The following is a 20,673-nucleotide window of genomic DNA, read 5'->3' on the forward strand; positions in this document are numbered from 1 at the left end:
CACATCAAGGGGAAAAAAATCAAGGAGGAAGATTTTATATTATTATTTTGCATTTCGAGAATAAAGTTGAAATGTCGAGAATTAAGTCGAAATGGCGAGAATAAAGTCAACATGACGAGAATAAAGTTGAACTACCATTTCGAGAATAATGTCGAAATTTCGAGATTAAAGTTGAAATGACGAGAATAAATTCAACTCCTTTATCACTTAATCACATTAGAGCGACTGTCCGCCACGCCAGCTGCCATGTAGGAAACATCATAGATAGGCTATGGGTTACATCCTTGGAGTGCCGCGCTCGCCTGGGCCGCATTCCTTCAGGGTCAAACAATTTGATCAATTGTCTTATTGTGTCTTGTGATACAACATATCCTCTCTGTATTGCGCGTAGGTGTATCCATCAATACCCTTGCATCTGTCCATTACAAACTATTTAAGTTTGCAGCCTTGAATACGGCCACCTCTTCCAAGTTTGTGGAATACTAATACTTATCACCATACTGTGTTTATGCGCTAAAAGATAAATAATTTCACGAGTTCATATAGCTAGGCCTTCAATGCATTTTGTAGAAGACTATAGGTAAAGCTAGTAGTTTGGTCAAGTCCGACTTGATTCCTGAAATAGCCTATCAAGTTTTTTCTCGACATTTCGACTTTATTCTCGAAAAAGTATTTCAACTTTATTCTCGTCAGGTTGACTTTATTCTCGACATTTTGACTTTATTATCGAAATTATACAAACAAATTTTCCCCTTGATGTGGCCCTAATGCTCCGTCGTACCATTCAGATTTTAGGTTTTACTATTTCTGCCTCCAGTACAATGGAGGAACTTCATATATGTTGCTCACATGTTTTCACTGGAGCTACTTTCTACTGAAGGAATATCATTTTGTTATATGGGTGAACTGACCCTTTACAACGTATTTATACAGCAGCAGTCAATGTGGGGCATACCCCAGAATCAACTTTGCGTAGACAAACAAGGAATTTGACTCTGGTTAATCCTTACGTGAATCTTTATCTTTTATACAGCAATAAATACATGGAATACATACGAATTATAGTGCATTATTTTTCATAGCTATACGTATGAATTGTTCATGAGAACAGCCTGCCCTTTGACAGCAGCATTGGAGTTGAATATGTTGTCAGACTGAGGATAATCTCCCCCCCTCTATCAATACATGGATTGAGGTAATGAGGTCATGTCACACAGAACAGACTGGGTGTCATTAAACCCCCCCTTCCCCTCCTCTGCTACCACACTCACTCTATGCACCCCCTTCCTCCTGACAGAGGGGTCAGAGGTCGGGCTCTGGAGCTGGTAACAGTCAGGAGCCAGGTTCAAAGCCCTCTGGGGATCCTCATTGAACCCACACGTCAGAAAGTGTCGGTCCGATCCATCGATCACACGGGTCAAGTTCACAACGCTCAGAGTGACTGATTACATCTCACATCAAACTCTCAGCTCGAAGCAACACATGTAGTGAACTGAGAGCCTGGTATTGATGTATTGATACAGCATGTAACAGGCTACTGGTGGATGGTATGATTCTGTTGAAACAATTTGTCTGACATTTTGTTAGTTTTATGTTGTGCTTATTTCATTTAAGGTGCTCATATTATGCTTTTTGGCTTTTCCCTTTCCTTTACTGTGTTATATATGTTTTTTGTGCACAATATAGGTTTACAAAGTGAAAAAGCCCAAAGTCCACCCCAAAGGGACTTACCATCTCCAACAGAAAACACTGTTCACAAACTGCTCCAAACAGCTCTATTGTAGTCCAGCCTTTACTTACAGAGACAAACGTTATAATGCTCGCCTAGCTGCAAGCATGGCACGCCCTCATACTCTGCTTCTGACTGGCTAGTAGTCCTTACCTAGCTACTGTCAGGGCACACCCTCATACTCTGCTTCTGACTGGCTAGTAGTCCTTACCTAGGTACTGTCAGGGCACGCCCTCATACTCTGCTTCTGACTGGCTAGTAGTCCTTACCTAGCTACTGTCAGGGCACGCCCTCATACTCTGCTTCTGACTGGCTAGTAGTCCTTACCTAGCTACTGAGCATGTGCGACTCCCAACAAAGATGTTACAGCAGTGAGAGGTCTCACTCTGTAGCTAAAACAGAGAGCTCAACACACAGGGTGAAAAGAGGAGCTGCAGCAATGTGCAGTACAAAGAAAAACTGGTGTTTTTTGAAAATTAAACCACGTAAACCTATTCTGATATAACCTCTAAATACAATTATGAACCTGAAAATGAGCATAATATGAGCACTTTAAACTGTATTTCTGAAATAACAAACTTGAACTTGAAACTAAACATGTAGAATTGTGAGTCGTTTTTAAAGATTTACGTCTTTAGTAGGACCCAATGGAATTGGACAGACAAGAAGTCACAAAGTATGGAGAGATGGATTAACACATGGTTGGTTTTGGTCTTTTCATGAATAAACACAAAAATGTAGAATATCCAAGTCCTTATACTTAAATGACAGAATAGGTTGTTTGCCAATGACTCCCAAAATGGCATATATGACTGTGGGGGAGAGTACTAGCGACAGGCACACCTTGTAAAACAGTCACAGTTTTAAACACAGATACAGATAGAGATAGCTTTATTTATCCCCAAAGGGCAATTCAGTTTCTACAGTCCACCGAAACATATACACACATTCATACTGCCAGTCATCAGCGACAGAGGGAGCACAATAAAAAGGCATACGGGAAAGTGTGAGATCCAGAAGTATACAGCAAGAAAAATTTGAAATAAGAACTGAATAAAGACGATAAATTACAATAAAGACAAACAAGATAAAAAAAATAATGAATAAAATCGATAAAGTGCTGAGTGTATTGCACATGCATAAGAACTCGCGATCGACCAGTTTTAAACACATAACCAATATGAGGTCTGTGGAAAATACATTCAAGACAGTTACTCTGCATTCAGCAACTTCATTGCAGAGGGAATGAACAATTTGGAGAAACGGTTGGTCTTTCTGGGAGGCAGCAGGCATGTCATCCTGAAGGCATTAGTGTTAACTCACTGGACAAAATGTGGTCTTGATTAATAGTACGTTTCGCTTTTTTGAAGAACACATTTCTCCCAGAGAGAGTTTAAGGGCCCTATCTTGCACCCATCTTGCAGCGCAACGCAAAGCCCGACGCAAGTGTCTTTGCTAGTTTAAGACCGACGCAGTTGTCAATTTCCTGTCCAGCGCCTACTAGGGCTTTGACTTTTGCCCAAAAATCATATTCGAAGTTCGTTTGTTTATGAATATTAATATTCGAATATATTCGAATATTTATTAATAATATTTTGACTATTAAATGCCTTCAGCAAGGCTTATATTGGTATCAAACTTCATATCTGTCCACCAGAGGGCAGTGTATCAGTCAGTAGGCGTGCAATGATGTCAGAAGAAAAACACACTGCCACCACTGTTTTTTTAAATTAAAAGTCAGACCCTGGATTAAACACAAACATTATTCTTTCAACAGGAAGGTCGGATATTTCACCGTAGCCTACATAAGTGGTCTGATGTTCATACTTTTGCGCTGGTGTGTGCGTCGAGCCGCGTGTGTATGGGTGTGTGTGTGTGTGTGTCTGGGGAGTGTGTGTTGTGAGAGAGTGACGGTGATTACCAGTAGCTTCAGAGCGAGTACCGACTCTATAGTCTTAGTGAGAGAAACAAAGTGTCTCCTCTGTTCTTTCTGACCACGGTGAGACATCCGGAGCAGGAGAAGTTAACCCTCTCCTTGATTTTACGTTGTTTATGGAGAAAGAGAACCAGGAAATGAGTCGGGGGAAATGCGCTACCAAGCCGCGGCCGAGCGACGTGCGTCGCCGCGACGTGTTTACATTTTGAAATGCGTGAAAAAGCCTCGGAATCTGAATTGAAAACAAGGTTTACAAGCAAACACATTTACAAAAAAATAATGCCCATAACAGGTTCGAAATTCGAATATTAAGGGCTGCCTAATATTCGTTCGAATATCAATATTTTTTTTTATATTCGAATTATATTCGAATATCGAAGTTCGGCGTCAAAGCCCTAGCGCCTACGTTGTTTAAATAGCAAATGCACCTGCGCCCGTCTGTGCTGGTCTTACAGGGAGGTGTGTTCAGGTGCATTCTGGGCGTATTGCTATCTTGAGGCAGTGGGAAGTGATCACGCTATTGACCAACAAAAACCTGGTCTAAAGTCAATAACGCAGCATTTCATTGTTATTTTAACATTAAATTAGTAAAATGCTCCTAGGCTCATGCACAGTGCGCGCACACTATGCTTGTTACACACACAGTGAAGCGCAGCAGCACACAAACATGCAGAAGATTACAAATAAAAATATTACAGTGCAAATCTGCCATCATAATAGTAATGCACCAAGGTACAAACGCACCACATTTATATATTTGTCTTTGTAGGAATACAAAAACCACAAACCGCGACCAACTGGAATAGAGTGTTAATCGGGAAATGCAAAACCATGGAAAGTATGTGTACAGAGAAAGAAACAATCGCAGCCTCCTGCCTCCCTCAAATTTTACCCATTTTCAAAAAGTTTCTAAATCAGAAATTTGGATTTCTTTCAAAAAAATTGTCAAAAAAAGTAACATGGATGGTTCCATACAACACTCTTCACAAGTAAAATAAATTATCAGTTAACTACTTTCATTGAATTTGGGTGTTTTATTCAATTTTATAGCATTTGAAAAAAAAGATAAAGGAACGTTAAAAAAATGACAAAAATGTCAGGAAAAACTTTAAAAACGTCAAAAGGCGCAGATAAAAAATGGACAAAAACTTTGGAAAAATTGACAAAAAGTGACAAAAATTTTGAAAAAAAGTTTAAATTTGGACCCAGAATAACAAAAACTTAACAAGGGTTAATAAAAGATCGTGGTTTAGGTTCAAATAACTATGTTTGTTACGTAGCTTAAGTTACATACTGTACGTTAAGTACAAGCTAAGTTGTTTGTAAGTAAAGTACATTACGTACGTTATGTAAGTTAAAATAAGTCAATGTTGACATTTGGTTTCACACGGGACACGAACAGGGTTGTCCTGGGTGTAAGTCCTGTTTGTTTGACCTATCCCTATGTGGACTTTGCTGCTCTTTATAATATGTCACCTGACTTCCTCCTTTGCTCCAATCATAATTACTATGGCCATTAGAGGCCGCTGCCTAATAATAAACCTTACTATGGGTTGTTATAAGCTGCTTGCACAGACAACCTTTGCAGACGTTTTTTTTGGGAAACGATGGTCTGGAATATCACCAGATTTATACCTTACGGTTATGGTAAACCTCCAGGGAATTAATTATTGCAACAGCCCCCAAAACTGTCACAAATAGTTATGTTTCAACGAAGCTTGATCGCGAAAAATAATAAATTAGTATTATAGAAACCACCCAAATCCATTTCTCCGTGCAACGCTTCTGTCGCACCGCAGTCCACTTTAGTCCTATGGGTGACGTCAAGCGACTTTAACGCACCCATAAAGCATCCCGGGAAGGCGGCGCTGCATTTGAAAAAATGCTGCGTGTCCAAAAGCTGGCCGATGCCCATCTTTATGCAAATGAATCCGCTGAACGCGACGCGACTATCCAGTACCAAGTACTAACCTTTATCGATCCAAAATGAAGACAGATTCAGCAGCTGCATGGCCAATACTCGCTTAAAATGTTTTCAGAAACACGTTTTGGTGAACTATTTTCGTAAAATACGAGATCGTATTCTCCACGAGCCGCCATGACACTCGGTTGAAATTCTCAAGCAGCCAGACCCACGTCAGGCGTTCGTCCAATCAGCTGCCGGTCAAGGGCGTGGAGCATCAACCATGGATGTATGATGTTGCGCAACACCACGCTTCAGTCGTGTCAGACAAATCAGCACTGTAACCTTAACCCTAATCCTAATCATAACTTGTCATGACAAAAACCGAATGACACTTACTAAAAAAAGCATTATGTCATAAACGTTCATGACTTGTTTATAATGTTTATGACACGTTCATGACAGTGTCATGTCACTCTTATGTAAATACCTTCAAGTAAAGTGTAACCAAATATTTATTTCAGAAACATCCTTTTCGGCTAGACACCACAGTAATTGGATGCTTAATTAAGGTGGAAATGTCTTTTGTGGCATATTTAGTAGTGCAAACAAGCAGTTTGTAACGTCCGTATGAATGTGACTCCTCCTGTTAACTCTATATGTTTACTTTCTGCCGAGGCCTTGTTGATTTAGGTGATGGGAACCGGCCGCTCCGCGCTCCCTCTGACTTTGATGTTTTGTCGACTATTGTTGGGACGGCTCTGAATCGTGGCCTGGTTGGTTGGTTCGTTGGCAGCCATTGAACCTTTTGCGAAGATTAACTGTTATTAGCGGCGTCTTTGTGCATTCAGGCTGCTCTCGGCATACCAGCAGTGAAACAAAAACGTTCCTCTCCAGCCTCTCCAGTGGAGGAGGCTTCAGAAAACAGCAGGTCTGATTCTCTTTTATCTGCACACTGACAAGAGTATAAGAGCACTAAGTGGTCTCTCAACTGACAACAAGTTCCTTTTTAGGAGAGAAGAGGTCCGATATGCACTGTATTAGCCCCGACCACCACACACACACATGCGCACAATGGAAAATCTTTCTATTTTGGGACAGACGGGGGTCACAGATCACCTTAATAAAGAGGCAGGAATGTGTTGAGGCACTTCTGCGTTCACTTCAACTACACGATCTCTGACTCTCCTCGTACAGCCTCCTGCAGCACTAATGAGCTTTGCATTCAGCCGTTCATTCAGGCAGTGCTGCTTGTGTTTGAAACACATGGTGAGTTACACGCTGCCAACACACGTAACCTCTGACCCCTGCTGCACACTACACCACACCGTCAGGAAGGTTGGGCTGAATCTGTTTGTGCTGAAGGAAGAGAGCAGCTTGAAGTCATTTGCTCAGTTTGCAGAAAGCATAAATTGTACAGCTGTAACCTGAAGTTTACCTGGAAAAACGTGAAATATTAAGTAATACAGAGACTGAAACATTGCACAAATTGCGACCCCTTATGCTGCTACTTAACCACCATCACTACTTTTAAGGTTATCTTGCCTCATTTTTTAACACTTGTGTCTCACTTATTTAAAAACTTTTGTTCTTTGTACAAATTCTACTTTCATTTTTATTTCCTCTATTAGTCTTGGTTTTAGTTATTCAACTTTTATGCACACTGCCGAAAAGCTGCTAAACAGATTTTCATTGTACTCTGATCTATCTATCTATCTATCTATCTATCTAATACAATGAGTGTTAATAATGTGCATAAAAGTGCCTGATTCTGAAGGTAAAATCAGGAACTTTGTTCCAAAATCATGTTACTTTTAACTGTATGTCAAACTCATCAGACCAAAAGTGGCATATAAAAGTTTTAGTTTTTTTGTACTTTTAAAAAGATAATTGGGGAATGACACTCGTTTATCTGAGAGCCTTCACCATTTTTTTTTTTTTTTTTAGCTTCAACCTCTTTTGAACTGTCTTTTATTATCTTAAAAAAATGTAATTTAAAAATATCCTTACCCATACTGTACAGGTTTTAATACATCAGTCTTTATTTGTTTTTGATTTTAAAAAGATGTTTCGTGACTGGTCAGTTTTATTTTGTTGTTTTGTGAAGCACTTTGTGACGTGAATTTTAGAAAGGGCTTTAAAAATAAAATCATTATTATTAATATTAGGTACCCCTAGCTAAAACAAAATTTGAAATTTATGCTACTTTTGGATGCAAATCTCCATATATACAGTATTTTTTTTTTTTTTTAAGATTCTTTTTTGGGCATTTTAGGTTTTTAATTATATATAGGACAGCTGAAGACATGAAAGGGGAGAGAGAGCGGGGAATGACATGCAGCAAAGGGCCACAAGTTGGAGTCAAACCCACGGCGCTGTGTCGAGGAGTAAACCTCTGGGCGCACACCGTTTTTTTTGGGAAACGACGGTCTGGAATATCACCAGATTTATACCCAAAATCTCCATATTTGTCAAACATTTGTTTACTGCATCTACAAACCTCCTGAAGCTAATTACAATGGATCTCTGGGTCACACACAGAAACCTGTTTTACCGCCGACCGCTCGGATCACTTTCCCCTCTCCTCGTCTGTTTCCCGTCATGTTGTTTTGTAGATGAGTGGGTTGAACTGCAGTGTAGCAGAGTGAGTGAGATGTATAATGTCGCACAGGTGCAGGTTCAGGGAGTGATGAGGGTTACCTTGACCTCTTAACGACTCAGGATCAATTCCCAAAACAGGCCATGTCAATTAAATACTGACATTGGTAAAGTGAAAGGCACTAACTCCAAGTTCTTGTGTGAAACAAAAATGATTTGTAGGTGTAGAGGGAAGATGGGTGTTTTCCTGTGAACTTCAAAACAGCCAGATTTTTTGTTTAGCAGCGTAGTGGACATTAGACAAACTGCAGCTTAATATACTGTTATACTTTTGCAATAACTTTGCATTGTTGCTAGCCTGGATGCCAGCCAAACTTAGACCCGCCCACAACATTTGAGGTCGGGAAGTTGGGTCTGGACTTGATCCGTTGTGGAGCAACTATGCTCCAACCAGAGCTGTTCGGACCAATCAAATTGTCAGGACGGGCTTCATACGATGATGGACAGATGATCAACAGTAACGTGATCAACCACGTCACCAAAGAGTGCTTGGGTTGAATTTGTTTACAATAAACATGGCTGCCGCTGGAGAATTGAGATGTGTAGATTCCGCCATCGCGTCTGTTATAGAAGATATCAACAGCGCATTCATTTTAATTTTAAAAGAGGAACAGAGAACTGCGATCAAGGCATTTGTCGATCGGAAAGATGTTTTTGCCGTCCTTCCTACGGGATTCAGTAAACGTTTAATTTATCAGCTGGCCCTAAGAAGATGGGGTGCTCTGATTGGTTGTAGGTCTATCCAATTGAGTGCAGAGGCATTTTCTTTCCTGGTTGGGTTGAAACACGCCCCATAATCCCAGCCCAATGGAGCAGCATCAGACTCAGATTCTGACTAGAATGACCACGTCAGGCTATATTGTTGCTAAAATCCTCCCAAGAAAAACAACAAAATGACATATAAGCCCACTAGCAGCCATAGGAATTATAACGCTTCCATCAAGAGCAAAGGAGGAAGTCGGGGGACATTAAAGTTCAGGGGTGAATTGACAAGTCAACAAAACGTTAACACGGGACACTGCTGTTTGATTCTTGTTTGTTTCTCGCATTTGTTTCTCTATTTCGTACAGACAGTCAATGTTGGTTTCTTTTAACCACGTCCATAGTAAATAAAGTGGTTATTACTGTAACCATGAAGACAAAGGTCCCCTAACCTTAACAAGGTACTTATTTTAACCAAATGATGGATGACGGGTCAACAAAACGTTAAGACTCGAACACGGGAATGTGGAAATGAAATGAACTGACTGAGTTTACTTCTTTGGTGATTTTATTAGCGAATTTATTTCATGCAAGAAGAAAACCTTGAAACACACAAATGAATATAATAAATGACATCCTTCACTTTATTCCTAGCAGAATTTGACAGCTATAATCAATAGGCAACATATTGTTTCAGTTGGTTACACATAGAATACGTATTTCAAATTTTCTGGGTTATTATCCATGGAAAGACAATAGACGTGGCTACTAACTCGTCCATTATTGTTTTTTTAAATCAGGATTGCATTATTAATACCTTAACAGTCAAAGAACGTCAATCAATAACCAGAAATTTGACCCATATGCAGTTTGTATTTTGTCCAGTAGGGGGGAACTCTGTTATTCCAGGTTCTTATGTCCTCAGTGTGACAGATTCGGTTGTAAACGAGTCATGAATTCCCTCCAAACAGAGCGATTTTTCAAACCAGTGTTGGCTTTTCTGAATAAACCTTCCCACCGGTCCAAAAGGAGCCGTTTGCTGGCGACTCCGAGCACAACAGAGCCACCTGACAGAGCCGCCAGCCAGCAGAAATTCACCTCAATGCCTTCAGAAAGCTGCTTTATGTGTGTCTCGCCTGCAACTGAGGGAGGAGAGAGGAGAAAGGCCTTGAAGAAAAAGAGTCTTCAAAGCTGAAACTCTGAGCTGTAACTCAGAGTTTCCTAGCAACACGCTCTGCGAGATGAAACAGAGTTTTGCTGACCTCTCTGGGTCTTCTTACTGAAGCAAAGTTTGGTTCAGTAGGTAGATACTAGGTCGTTTTATTACTCAAGTTCTTGTTAGTGTTCGTTATCCCCTGCAACTCACATCCAACCACACACACACATTTCTCCCTCAATGGATTTCCAACATTTGCATGAGTTGTTTTTTCACTGTAATCTCTCCCTGTGCCTCAGACCTGTTGAATCTTAAACTGCACAGCTCCCCCATTATCCCCTCCCGAGAAAAAAAGAAACCAAGACAAAAGCATGAATGCATAATTAATATAGTGAAGCTGCATTTTTAATTGTTGCTGGTCTTCAAAGTTGCCCAGTGGCATTGTCTCTCGGTTCGGGCCGGCTGCTTCCGATGGCAGAGCTTCATTCAGGTCTTTTTTAGGGCCCGAGCGCTGCAGAAGCACCGGCAGACAACGGCTCCAAGCTCGCCTCTTTTCTCAGGGTGTCTGCCCGCACAATGGACTTCCTTAGCCTGCACACAAAAGAGGCTGGCGCATGAAAAAACACCCAAATTCAATGGCATTCCTCTCCACAATGCGCTCTGAGAATATGTGCTTGTCCCTCTCCTTCTCTCTCTCTTCTCTTTCAGCCTCGGGTGATGTATGAGGATGATGTGCAAGGATGAGGAAGTGATATATTCCTGCATCAAAATGAAACAAATCATGGAAAAGTGAAAACGGAAACGATTTAAGTAGAAACAAGACTAAGACTCTACAGCCATGGTAGCAGCTCTGTGAGGCTGTGCTTATGCACACTGATGATTTAAGTTAAGCTGTTATTTTAACACTAAAATTAAGATTTAAAAAAGTACAGGAAACAGTAGCTTTATAGATCTTCTCAATTTTATTTGCCCATACTGTCCTGGTGTCCAGGCTTCCATGAGAAGTTTTAGAACAATTAAGTGATCACTAACCTTTCAGTGTTTTGCATGGCACATCACATGTCTTATACATAGGAAAAATGTAAAATAATAGTTACTTTAACCCTTAAATAAAACGAGTACTACATCAATTTAGCATTGCACTTCTAAGATTGTCAAACTCATGGAGGAATGACATCACTTGAGGACATTTATCAGACTCCACACAGCAGCTCCCTCTGGAGACACTGAAGGCTTTATCCTACTTTTAAAACATGCAGTAGAACTCCCGAACAACTGAAAACACACTTTCATGTGTATAAATATGTGTATAAATGAAATGTTACCTTGTGGGGACCCGGTTTTTTGTCCTCAGATGGAAGGTGGGTCCCCACAACATGTGCATACACACACACACACACACACACACACACACACACACACACAGTTGCTGGTCAGATGGGGTGACATTAGCTCCCCTATCACATCCTCTGTGTGCGGAGTGAGTTGGGAGCCGGAGGTTGGTGGCGTTTGGGGGGGGTTGCTCTACCATTGTCGGGCACACATTGAGCCCCGTTGGCACGCAGGCCGGCAGCTTACCACCGCAAGGCTGCTGGGAACCACAAAGGCCCACGACAGAGGGCGAGTCGAGCCGGGTGAACGTCACCAATACCCGCAGCCTAATCCTCCTGCCCTGTACATCTGCGCCGGGCCGGTTTCAAAAGCTAGATCCCCTTCTTTTTTCTCTAAAATCCCCCCTCCTCCCCATCATGCACAAACTCCTTTCTTTTCTCTCAGTTTTATTCTGCAGAAAGAGAAAGGACGGGCTTTTGTCGTGGCCCATAGTGTCACACAGACACAAGACCTGAGGCTGCCAGTCGTCAAATGGAAGCTCTCTGGGTCTTTCACAGCGCTCACTTTGCTCATGTCGACTCGGGGAAAGAGGTGGAAACTCTTATTTTAGCACGTGAAAAGGCTTGAGACGGGGACACGAAGGCCGGCTCTTCACATTGGACACAATTGACTTTGAAAGCCGATGTTTCTCTGAGAGTGGTAGGGAGTGTTTGCCGGGATGTTGGCATCATGTTTTAATTGAATTTGACTGTCAGGAGGTTTCAAAGGGGCCCAAACAAGCTTATTATGAAAACGGTCTTCTGGGATTCCGCTGAAGAAAACCAGGGACAAACATGAAGAAAAAGGTCAAAAGGCTTTGACAAGTTGCTGCAATCATTCTGGTTATTTCAAACTTTTACACCGATAAATGTCAATAAACAAATTCAAAAATGTTAAAAGAAATTCTATATTTTTCTTATATCAACAAATCCTATTAAAAGCAAAGCTCCTTCTTTAAGAAAAAAAGCAGACATAATTTAATATTAACGTAAAAACACAAATAAGAATCAATCAGTACTAGGGTTGCACAATATTGACAAAATGTGATATATTGCGACATTGATTATGAATATTGCGATATCAATATTAATTTCGATATTTTTAAACATATGTAAAATTACAAAAGTTACGGGAAAACGCATCAAAATAGATTCATAACAAATACAACACAAGGTTTATTTCAACTGACTGTTATATTGGACTGGTCCAACATGAAGAAATACATTTAAACAAAATAAATAAAAATAAACAGGAAATGTTTTACTGGTTGTACAGTATAAAATAAATAAAGAGAACAGGACACAACTTTTCTTTCTCTTCTCTGATTCGTTCCATTTAGTTGTCTCTATCTATATCTTCACTTACACTGTCACTCTGTTGAAATATGCACACACGTGGTACGCTCCATTGGGTTTGTCACGTAGTGGACAGTTACATGTGCAGTTGGCACGGTAACTGGCCAATGAAACATGATCATTATAGCGTTTTCAAGCTCTAAATCGAACACAACTAACAGCCAACGGACGGGACGCAGCGCTCCATAAAATAAACTAAATATTGCATACTTATCGCAACACTTTCGATATAATATTGCGCAACGTGATATCGCGATAACGGTATTGAGTCGATATATCATGCACCCCTAATCAGTACTATCTGTGTAATCACCTACAGGTTTCTGAAAGCTCGTTTTAAAGCCTTTAAAGAGTTTGTTTACTGCTCACCTACATCTTTGTATGGATGGATACAGAGCACAAACTGGAGCTGAGATCTAAAGCAGAGTATTAGGGCCACTGAATAATGAGTTACCTCAAGAATAATGTAATAATATTTCGACAATAAAGTTGTAATATTTTGAGAAAAAGGACATACTTGTCATAGTAAACAGGTGAGTCAGAAACCTCAGCCAGTGTCAGACTGTCAGTGACTTAAACACAACATTTATTATAACAAGAACAAAACCTGCAGCAGGTGGCCCACACTTTTCAATAATCCATCTGTTGATGTATGAGTTTAGGAAGAGAGAGATGTACTGAGAGTCTCATCTGATGACAAATGTCTAGTGTACAAGGTCAATTTATGTTGTGTTTAGTTATGTTTGAGCAGATGATGTGAACCCTAATCCAGTGTTAGCAGAGACTAAATGACAGCTGAGGACGCCATCTGGTGGAGTTTATGACAAACTGCAGCCTGATGCATGTTCCTCATAAATAGTCTGATACTGAAATAAATCACATGAATGCAGAAGATAAATAAACTCTTAATCTCACGTCTTCCCTTTAAATCATTTGTGTTTTCTGAACTTTTTCTAAAATATGCACTTTTAATTTCATTTCATTTTACTTTACTAGTTTTGAAACCTCAAAATCATAGAGACGTCTACTCGTGGTCCAGGGACAGTTTGTTTTGTAGTGAGTAAGTCATTGTTAACTGTATACTTTCATTATAGAAAAAAATTTTAAGAAACAAAAAGTCAAAACTCACCTTGCTCCAAAGCTATGTCAAGGTATTTACCAAAGAGTCAATAAAACCTCCCTCACATATCTCCACTGAGAGGTGGAGCAACAGTGAAAGAGGGGAGCTGCAACATCACATTTCCTGAAATAAAATTATTTCCTGAAGTCTATTTCCTGATTCTCTCCAAAGACATCATTCAACTGAATCCAGCAGCTTTTTCTCAACAGCAGAATCTCTGCCAAACACTGGTAAGTACACTGAGACAAAATGCACTCGCTAAATATGTGTTCAAAGTTAAAACCGGAATCCAGAACAAAGAAACAAAGTAACAGCAGATAAAGTAGGCCTGCTAGAAGCTCACTAGCCTATCTTAGATTCCCTTTGGATTGCCGAAAAACAGAGTTGGCTGTGGTGTCTGATTTAATGTGTCATTTTGTTCATTGATTATAAAAAAGGTACAAAATTTACATTTTTACAACTTGTATGGCCGGTTTCTGTCCCGTAGTTAAAAAAACAGTATGGTTTAAAGTACAGTACAGAGTTTGACTTCATGTGACATGTCTCTAATTGACTATAAAGGCCCAACATTTATGTTTTACAATTTGTACAACTGTGTGACACTTTAGTAAGTAGCCCTGAACTTTGCACTCACTAAATATTTGAGTATGACTTTCTATTTGACATCTTATTTACCATATACAAAATATTATGCCAGAGAACTGTACATTTTGCCAAACTACAAAACGGAGGTAAAAACAGCGACAGTGACTGAACTACAGCTGTTAAGGTTAGACAGAACACAGTCCCAGCTTTAGTTTGAGCTCATTTTCAGACTTTTACCACCCTGTTTCTTTCCTGTAATTGGAAAATCTGTTTAGATTACATCTTAATAACTGAGTTTGGTATGCAGCATACATATACGGCAGTATCTAAATACAACAAAAAGAAAAAGTAACGCTAGATAAACTACTGAAGGGTGAATCGCCCTTTGGATTGTCCAAACAGAGTACAATGTCTAATTTTATCTGACAACTTTTATTGCATGTATAGTCATAAACTTGACATTTTACAACTTATATAAGTGTGACACACTTTGCCGGTCAGTAGTCTTGAACTTTGAACCCGGTTCTCTCATTCTCTATAGTTCCTACTGTCTGCCTTTTTAAGACAGAACAGCTGATAATATTTACTGTGTCAACAACAGTGTTGGGCAAGTTACTTCCAAAATGTAATACATTATTGATTACTAGTTACTGTCATTTGAGAGTAATTAGTTATATTACAATATTACTGTCTCTGAATTGTAATGATTTACACTACTTTTGCGTTACTTTTGAGTTACTTTCACCTAAATAAAAGCAGAAGTATGACTTGGCAGGTAGCTTGTGAATTTCACCACGGGATCAACAGTCTCATCTTTATCCACTTTAATACATCATCATTTATTCATATTATGTTGTATTATCAATTTGAATCTGCAAAGAAACTAAAGCTATAAAATAAATAGTTAAGTAAAACGTACAATAGCCTACTTAACTCTGAATTGTGGTGGACTATAAGTAGCCTAATAAGTAGGAGAAAATGAAAATACTCAATTAAAAGCACCTTGCAATTGAATCGAAGTAGCCTACGGTAGGTTATAGTTACTTTCCACCGCTGATAAAATGTAATGATATTACGTTTAGCAAGAGTAAACATTATTTCCCGACATGTTGTTATCTGTCAGTTGCTCGGGCACATTGCTGTCAGCACTGACAGGACACAGATGTCCCTATAGCCGACCGTCTCTGGTTCTGGCTCTGACCACGGGAACAGTGACGGGACAGCTCGCTTCAATGCAGCGTAAAAAAACTCCTGAAAATAATGTCCATGTCACAAATGTATCCGTCTCTGCAGTCATTTCAACCACCATATCCAGCAACAGGAATTCGTGGACTTTTTTTCTGTGCCGAAATGTGTCGCGGTGTTGGTGAATTCTTAAAAAAACAAACGCCACTAAATGTCGGGTTAAAATGCGTTGTAACTCGCGTTACTGAGATTATAACGGGTATAATATTACCAACATTTTATTAGTAATGCGTTATTTTACTGCGCTACAGCAAAAAGGAATACATTACTGTAATTGCGTTACTTTTGTAACGCGTTACTCCCATCACTGGTCAACAACCGGTATAAACTCAAAACCAAGCTCTACTCAGACATGTATAAGCAAATATTGGCTATTGTATTAAAAATTAGATTCATTATTTCAGATATAGTTATTTATTACCCAGCCAAGGTAAAGTTTTGGAATGAAGATCTTCATGTTAGGACTTATTTTCTGAGCCTGGTGATCTCATAAAATACCACTGCTCAACTGCACATCTACGCTCTCCTTCACTCGCAGCAAAGTCCCGGACCTGATTGCATATTGATGCGTCTTAGTAAATCAGACGGTTAATAAATGAAGATTAAGGACGCAAATTTATTCCACCCGTTTCTCACTCCCAACTCGTCAAATACTGACGCTTGGTCAGCAGTGTTGGGGAAGTTACTTTTAAAAACTAGTGTTTGCTCGTTACTCGTTACTTCTTAAAAAACGTAATCCGTTACTTTAGTTAGTTACCCCCTATGGAAAGTAACTTTTTATGTTACTCGTTACTTTTACGTTACTTTTATGTTGCTAAATAAGTATCTTTCTGAAAGTGGGAGATTCAACAGTATTGATGGGCAACTTTTTCTTCGACGATGAACGAAGCAACAAGTTTGTCCAACTCTTGTTTAGTTACCTGGTGGTGAAAATGAAGTTTTAGCTGGTTATTTGGGCTTGGATTCGATATATCATGATTTCCCCGGGGATCTTGAGCTACAAGCTTCATGTTAGCATGTTTTCCTTTCAAATGCTTGGTGAGGTTGGCAGTTGAGTTAATGGCAGTGGACAAAAGTTTCTCGCCAGGACACAGTGTACACCTTACACTCACATTCCTCCCCTTAGTTTCAACGAGTTTGATGTAGTGAGAATACCTCCATCCCTCAAAAGTTAGCGTTGGCTGCTTCTCGCTTGCCATGATTGCTCTGCTACCAGCCTCTGTCACGTACCGTGTGGAGCTTGTGACTATTGTGCCAGCGTGCAGCTGAGAAGGCAGTGTCGCTGTCAAATCTGTCCCTGGGAAAAGTAAAGTTGCGCCGAATTAAAAAAGGAACTACGTTTCGTTACCAAATTTCCAGTAGTAGCGCGTTACACTACTTTTTACCCAGAAAAAGTAGTTACGTTAATTTGTAACGCGTTACACACAACACTGTTGGTCAGTGGCTCTCAGCGTCAGATAACGACACAAAAATCACCATTTACGTCAGTATAGGACACACCAGGCAGAGCAGCAGCTTGACTGCAGCGCTATAAGATGACGTAGTATAAAAGCATTTATACCGTAAAAACGGTAGCAAGTATTATGAAAGAGAAAATAAGGAGGCAGGTTAAGGTGGTGGATGGGTCAAACAACACAGGACTTTTACACAGGAGACTGATGTTCATGTTCTTTTTTTTACCCCACTCACAATCTTTCCCTAACCCTAACTAAGTGGTTTTACCCTGCACATTGAAAAATGACACAAAATTGGTCCCGACCCAGACAAAAAGTGGCGCCAAGGGTCCCGACCAATCGCATTGAAAAAAACAAATAAAGTAAATCTTTCCCTAAGTTGAGTGCAATATGACAAAAGCATCCAGGATGGCACAAATAATAAGAAAATATGTTAAAAGTTAGATTTTTTCCCACACTTTTTGTCCACAGAGTGTCGACATGTCTGCTGCCAGCTGTCTGCTGACTGAAGATCAGTTTCTGTGCTCCATCTGTCTGGATGTGTTCACCGATCCAGTCAGCACACCATGTGGACACAACTTCTGTAAAACCTGCATCACTAAACACTGGAATATTAATGTCCCCAATCAGTGTCCTAACTGTAAAGAGGTTTTCTACACCAGACCTGAGCTACGGGTCAATACTTTTATCTCTGAGATGGCTGCTCAGTTCAGACAGTCAGTTCAACCAAAATTCATCATCAGCAGTTTAGAGCAAGGGTCCAAACCAGCAGAAGTTCCCTGTGACGTCTGCACTGGAACCAAACTGATGGCCCTGAAGTCCTGCCTGGTGTGTCTGGCCTCCTACTGTGAGACTCACCTGGAGCCTCATCTGACAATGTCAGGTCTGAAAAGACATCAGCTGATCAACCCTGTGGAGAACCTGGAAGGCAGGATGTGTACGAAGCATGATAAACTGCTGGAGCTGTTCTGTAAGACCGACCAGATGTGTGTCTGCATGCTCTGCACCATTTCAGACCACGTGCTACATGATGTTGTTCATTTGAAAGAAGAATATGAAGAAAAGAAGGCCAAGCTGGGGAAGACAGAGGCTGAAATTCAGCAGATGATCCAGAAGAGACAACTGAAGATTCAAGAGATCAAACACTCAGTGGAGCTCAGTGAGGAAGATGCAGACAGAGAGATAGCAGATGGTGTTCAGGTCTTCATCGCTCTGAAGGAGTCTGTTGAGAGAAGCCAGGCCGAGCTCATCGACACGATCAAAGAGAAGCAGAGAAAGAGAGAGAAACAGGCTGAAGGCTTCATCAAAGAGCTGGAACAGGAAATCTCTGAGCTGAAGAAGAGAAGCACTGAGGTGGAGCAGCTCTCACACTCTGAAGACCACCTCCACGTCCTCCACAGCTTTGCCTTCCTCAACACTGTTCCACCCACGAAGGACTGGACAGAAGTCAAAGTCCATCCACCAATTAAGGGAACTGTGGTGAGAGCTGTCAATCAGCTGGAGGAGACCCTCAGTAAACAGATGAAGAAGCTGCTCGCTGAGGCCGAGCTGAAGAGGGTCCAGCAGTTTGCAGTGGATGTGACACTCGATCCTGATACAGCACATCCAAACCTCATCTTGTCTGATGATGGAAAAGAAGTTAAACATGGTGATGTAAAGAAGAATCTCCCAGACAATCCAGAGAGATTTGATACTGGTCCAAATGTTTTATCAAAGCAGAGTTTCTCTTCAGGAAGATTTTACTACGAGGTTCAGGTTAAAGGGAAGACTCACTGGTATTTGGGAGTGGCCAGAGAGTCGATCAACAGGAAAGGAAGCATCACACCAAGCCCTCAGATTGGCTACTGGTTAATATGTTTGAGGAATGAAAATCAGTACAAATCTTGTGCTGACCATGTAATCTGTCTCTCTCTGAAGTCTCGTCCCGAGAAGGTGGGGGTGTTTGTGGATTATGAGGAGGGTCTGGTCTCCTTTTATGACGTTGATGCTGCAGCTCTTATTTACTCCTTTGCTGGCTGCTCCTTCACTAAGAAACTTTACCCACTCTTTTGTCCTTGTAATAACAACGGTGGTAAAAACTCTGCCCCTCTGATCATCTCTCCTGTCAATCATACTGAGTAGAACCATTTGATTTTCTACAAAAATGATTCACTATGATTTAATGAAATACATGTATATTTATATTTATTGGTGATTTATGGTGTATATTTTTGTTTTTTAATATTCTGATTGGGTGTTCCCTTAACTGTCACAATGCACCAAGTTCCCAGCACTGATTCATATTATCAAATGTAGTCTAATTCTAAAAACTACATTACCTGCATTGATTGTTAAATCATCAGGAAGCAACATACTCAGACATAAGAAGCATTAGCATTTTGTTTAATACATGGGTGCCAAATTCAAAACATTTAATAGAATAGATAAGCACATAAAGATCTGGGTCTAAACTGTTTTAATGATAGCTGGACAGATTCTTCTAGAAGGATGGAAAAATTAAGGGGTGCCTTCAATCCAACAGTTGGCATGTGAGATGGTTAGAGTGGTGGCTTTTAAAAAATATCATAACATCAGTTTGAAAGATTGAATGTATATACTCCAAAATAGATAAAGTACTTTTTGGAGGGCTCCTAAGAAGCCATGTGCTGTGGAAAAGCATATACTTTGTGCTTATTGTTGTCACATATACATGTTTATTTGGTTTACCGATTATTGTCTTTTATCTCATTGTCTTGAATAGTATGGTTATGTCATCTTTTCTTCATTTCTGTTTAAGTAAGTCTAAGTAACGAGTGTGTGTGTGTGTGTGTGTGTGTGTGTGTGTGTGTGTGTGTGTGTGTGTGTGTGTGTGTGTGTGTGTGTGTGGGGGGGGGGGGGTTTCAGGGAGGAGGGGATATGTTATTGTAAATTTCATGTTTTGTATGCCATTTTAAAAAATAAATAAAAATGAATTATTAAACATAAGAATTGTTGTATACTGTCACAAATTATTGAAGAGCAGTTTATAAATAAGACAAGAGATTCACTTTTCTGTCTTTTTCTTTTTAAATAAACAAAATCAGAATAAAAAAAGTGTTTATTGTGTCTGATTAAGTATTTAGTTTTTAATGAATATCAAACCTGAAGAAAACAGCTGATGCTCTTGCTCTCATGCTCTTAATGAATAACTACAAAGTCTGATGCTGAAGCAGATTACATGAATGCAGGAGCATAATCAGGTCCAAGTCGAATTGGTACAAGTACTCTGTCTAATGTCATTGATGAGTTTTGTGTTTTGTAGTTGTTTTTTTAGCTTTCACTTAAGAAGACTTTTACTTAAAAGGTTTGCACTTCAACTACTTTTAAAAAGGGAGAATCACAGAGAAGCACGTTAATCTACTGCAGTGGTCCAATCAGAAGAATTCTCCATCTCCGTTTTAAACTTTTATTTTCCTCCTCCTTATAATGTTTCTCAAAGAG

General features: G+C 40.0%; 1 protein-coding gene and 1 long non-coding RNA gene across 4 annotated transcripts in view; one reads left to right on the forward strand and one right to left on the reverse strand.

Annotated features, from left to right (window-relative positions):
• LOC116036244 overlaps positions 1-20,673 on the reverse strand; it is a 20,703-nt gene continuing 30 nt past the window's right edge. Inside the window, exons 2-3 of the long non-coding RNA XR_004101555.2 lie at positions 14,753-14,756; positions 1-283 (exon numbers count right to left, since the gene is read on the reverse strand). This is a non-coding gene — a long non-coding RNA (uncharacterized LOC116036244). The remainder of the gene's footprint in view (positions 284-14,752; positions 14,757-20,673) is intronic.
• LOC116036243 (E3 ubiquitin-protein ligase TRIM41-like) overlaps positions 14,000-20,673 on the forward strand; it is a 14,288-nt gene continuing 7,614 nt past the window's right edge. Inside the window, exons 1-2 of one of the 3 annotated variants that reach the window (XM_031279706.2) lie at positions 14,000-14,160; positions 17,686-19,989. In XM_031279706.2, coding sequence (XP_031135566.1) covers positions 17,695-19,335 — 1,641 coding nt within the window. In that variant the 5' untranslated portion in view covers positions 14,000-14,160; positions 17,686-17,694 and the 3' untranslated portion in view covers positions 19,336-19,989. Of the gene's footprint in view, positions 14,161-17,685; positions 19,990-20,673 lie in introns of those variants that run through there. The other 2 variants (XM_036003642.1, XM_031279705.2) reach the window with 2 other exon arrangements.

The sequence above is a fragment of the Sander lucioperca genome, chromosome 7, assembly GCF_008315115.2.
Source record: "Sander lucioperca isolate FBNREF2018 chromosome 7, SLUC_FBN_1.2, whole genome shotgun sequence".
Lineage (NCBI taxonomy): Eukaryota > Metazoa > Chordata > Actinopteri > Perciformes > Percidae > Sander > Sander lucioperca.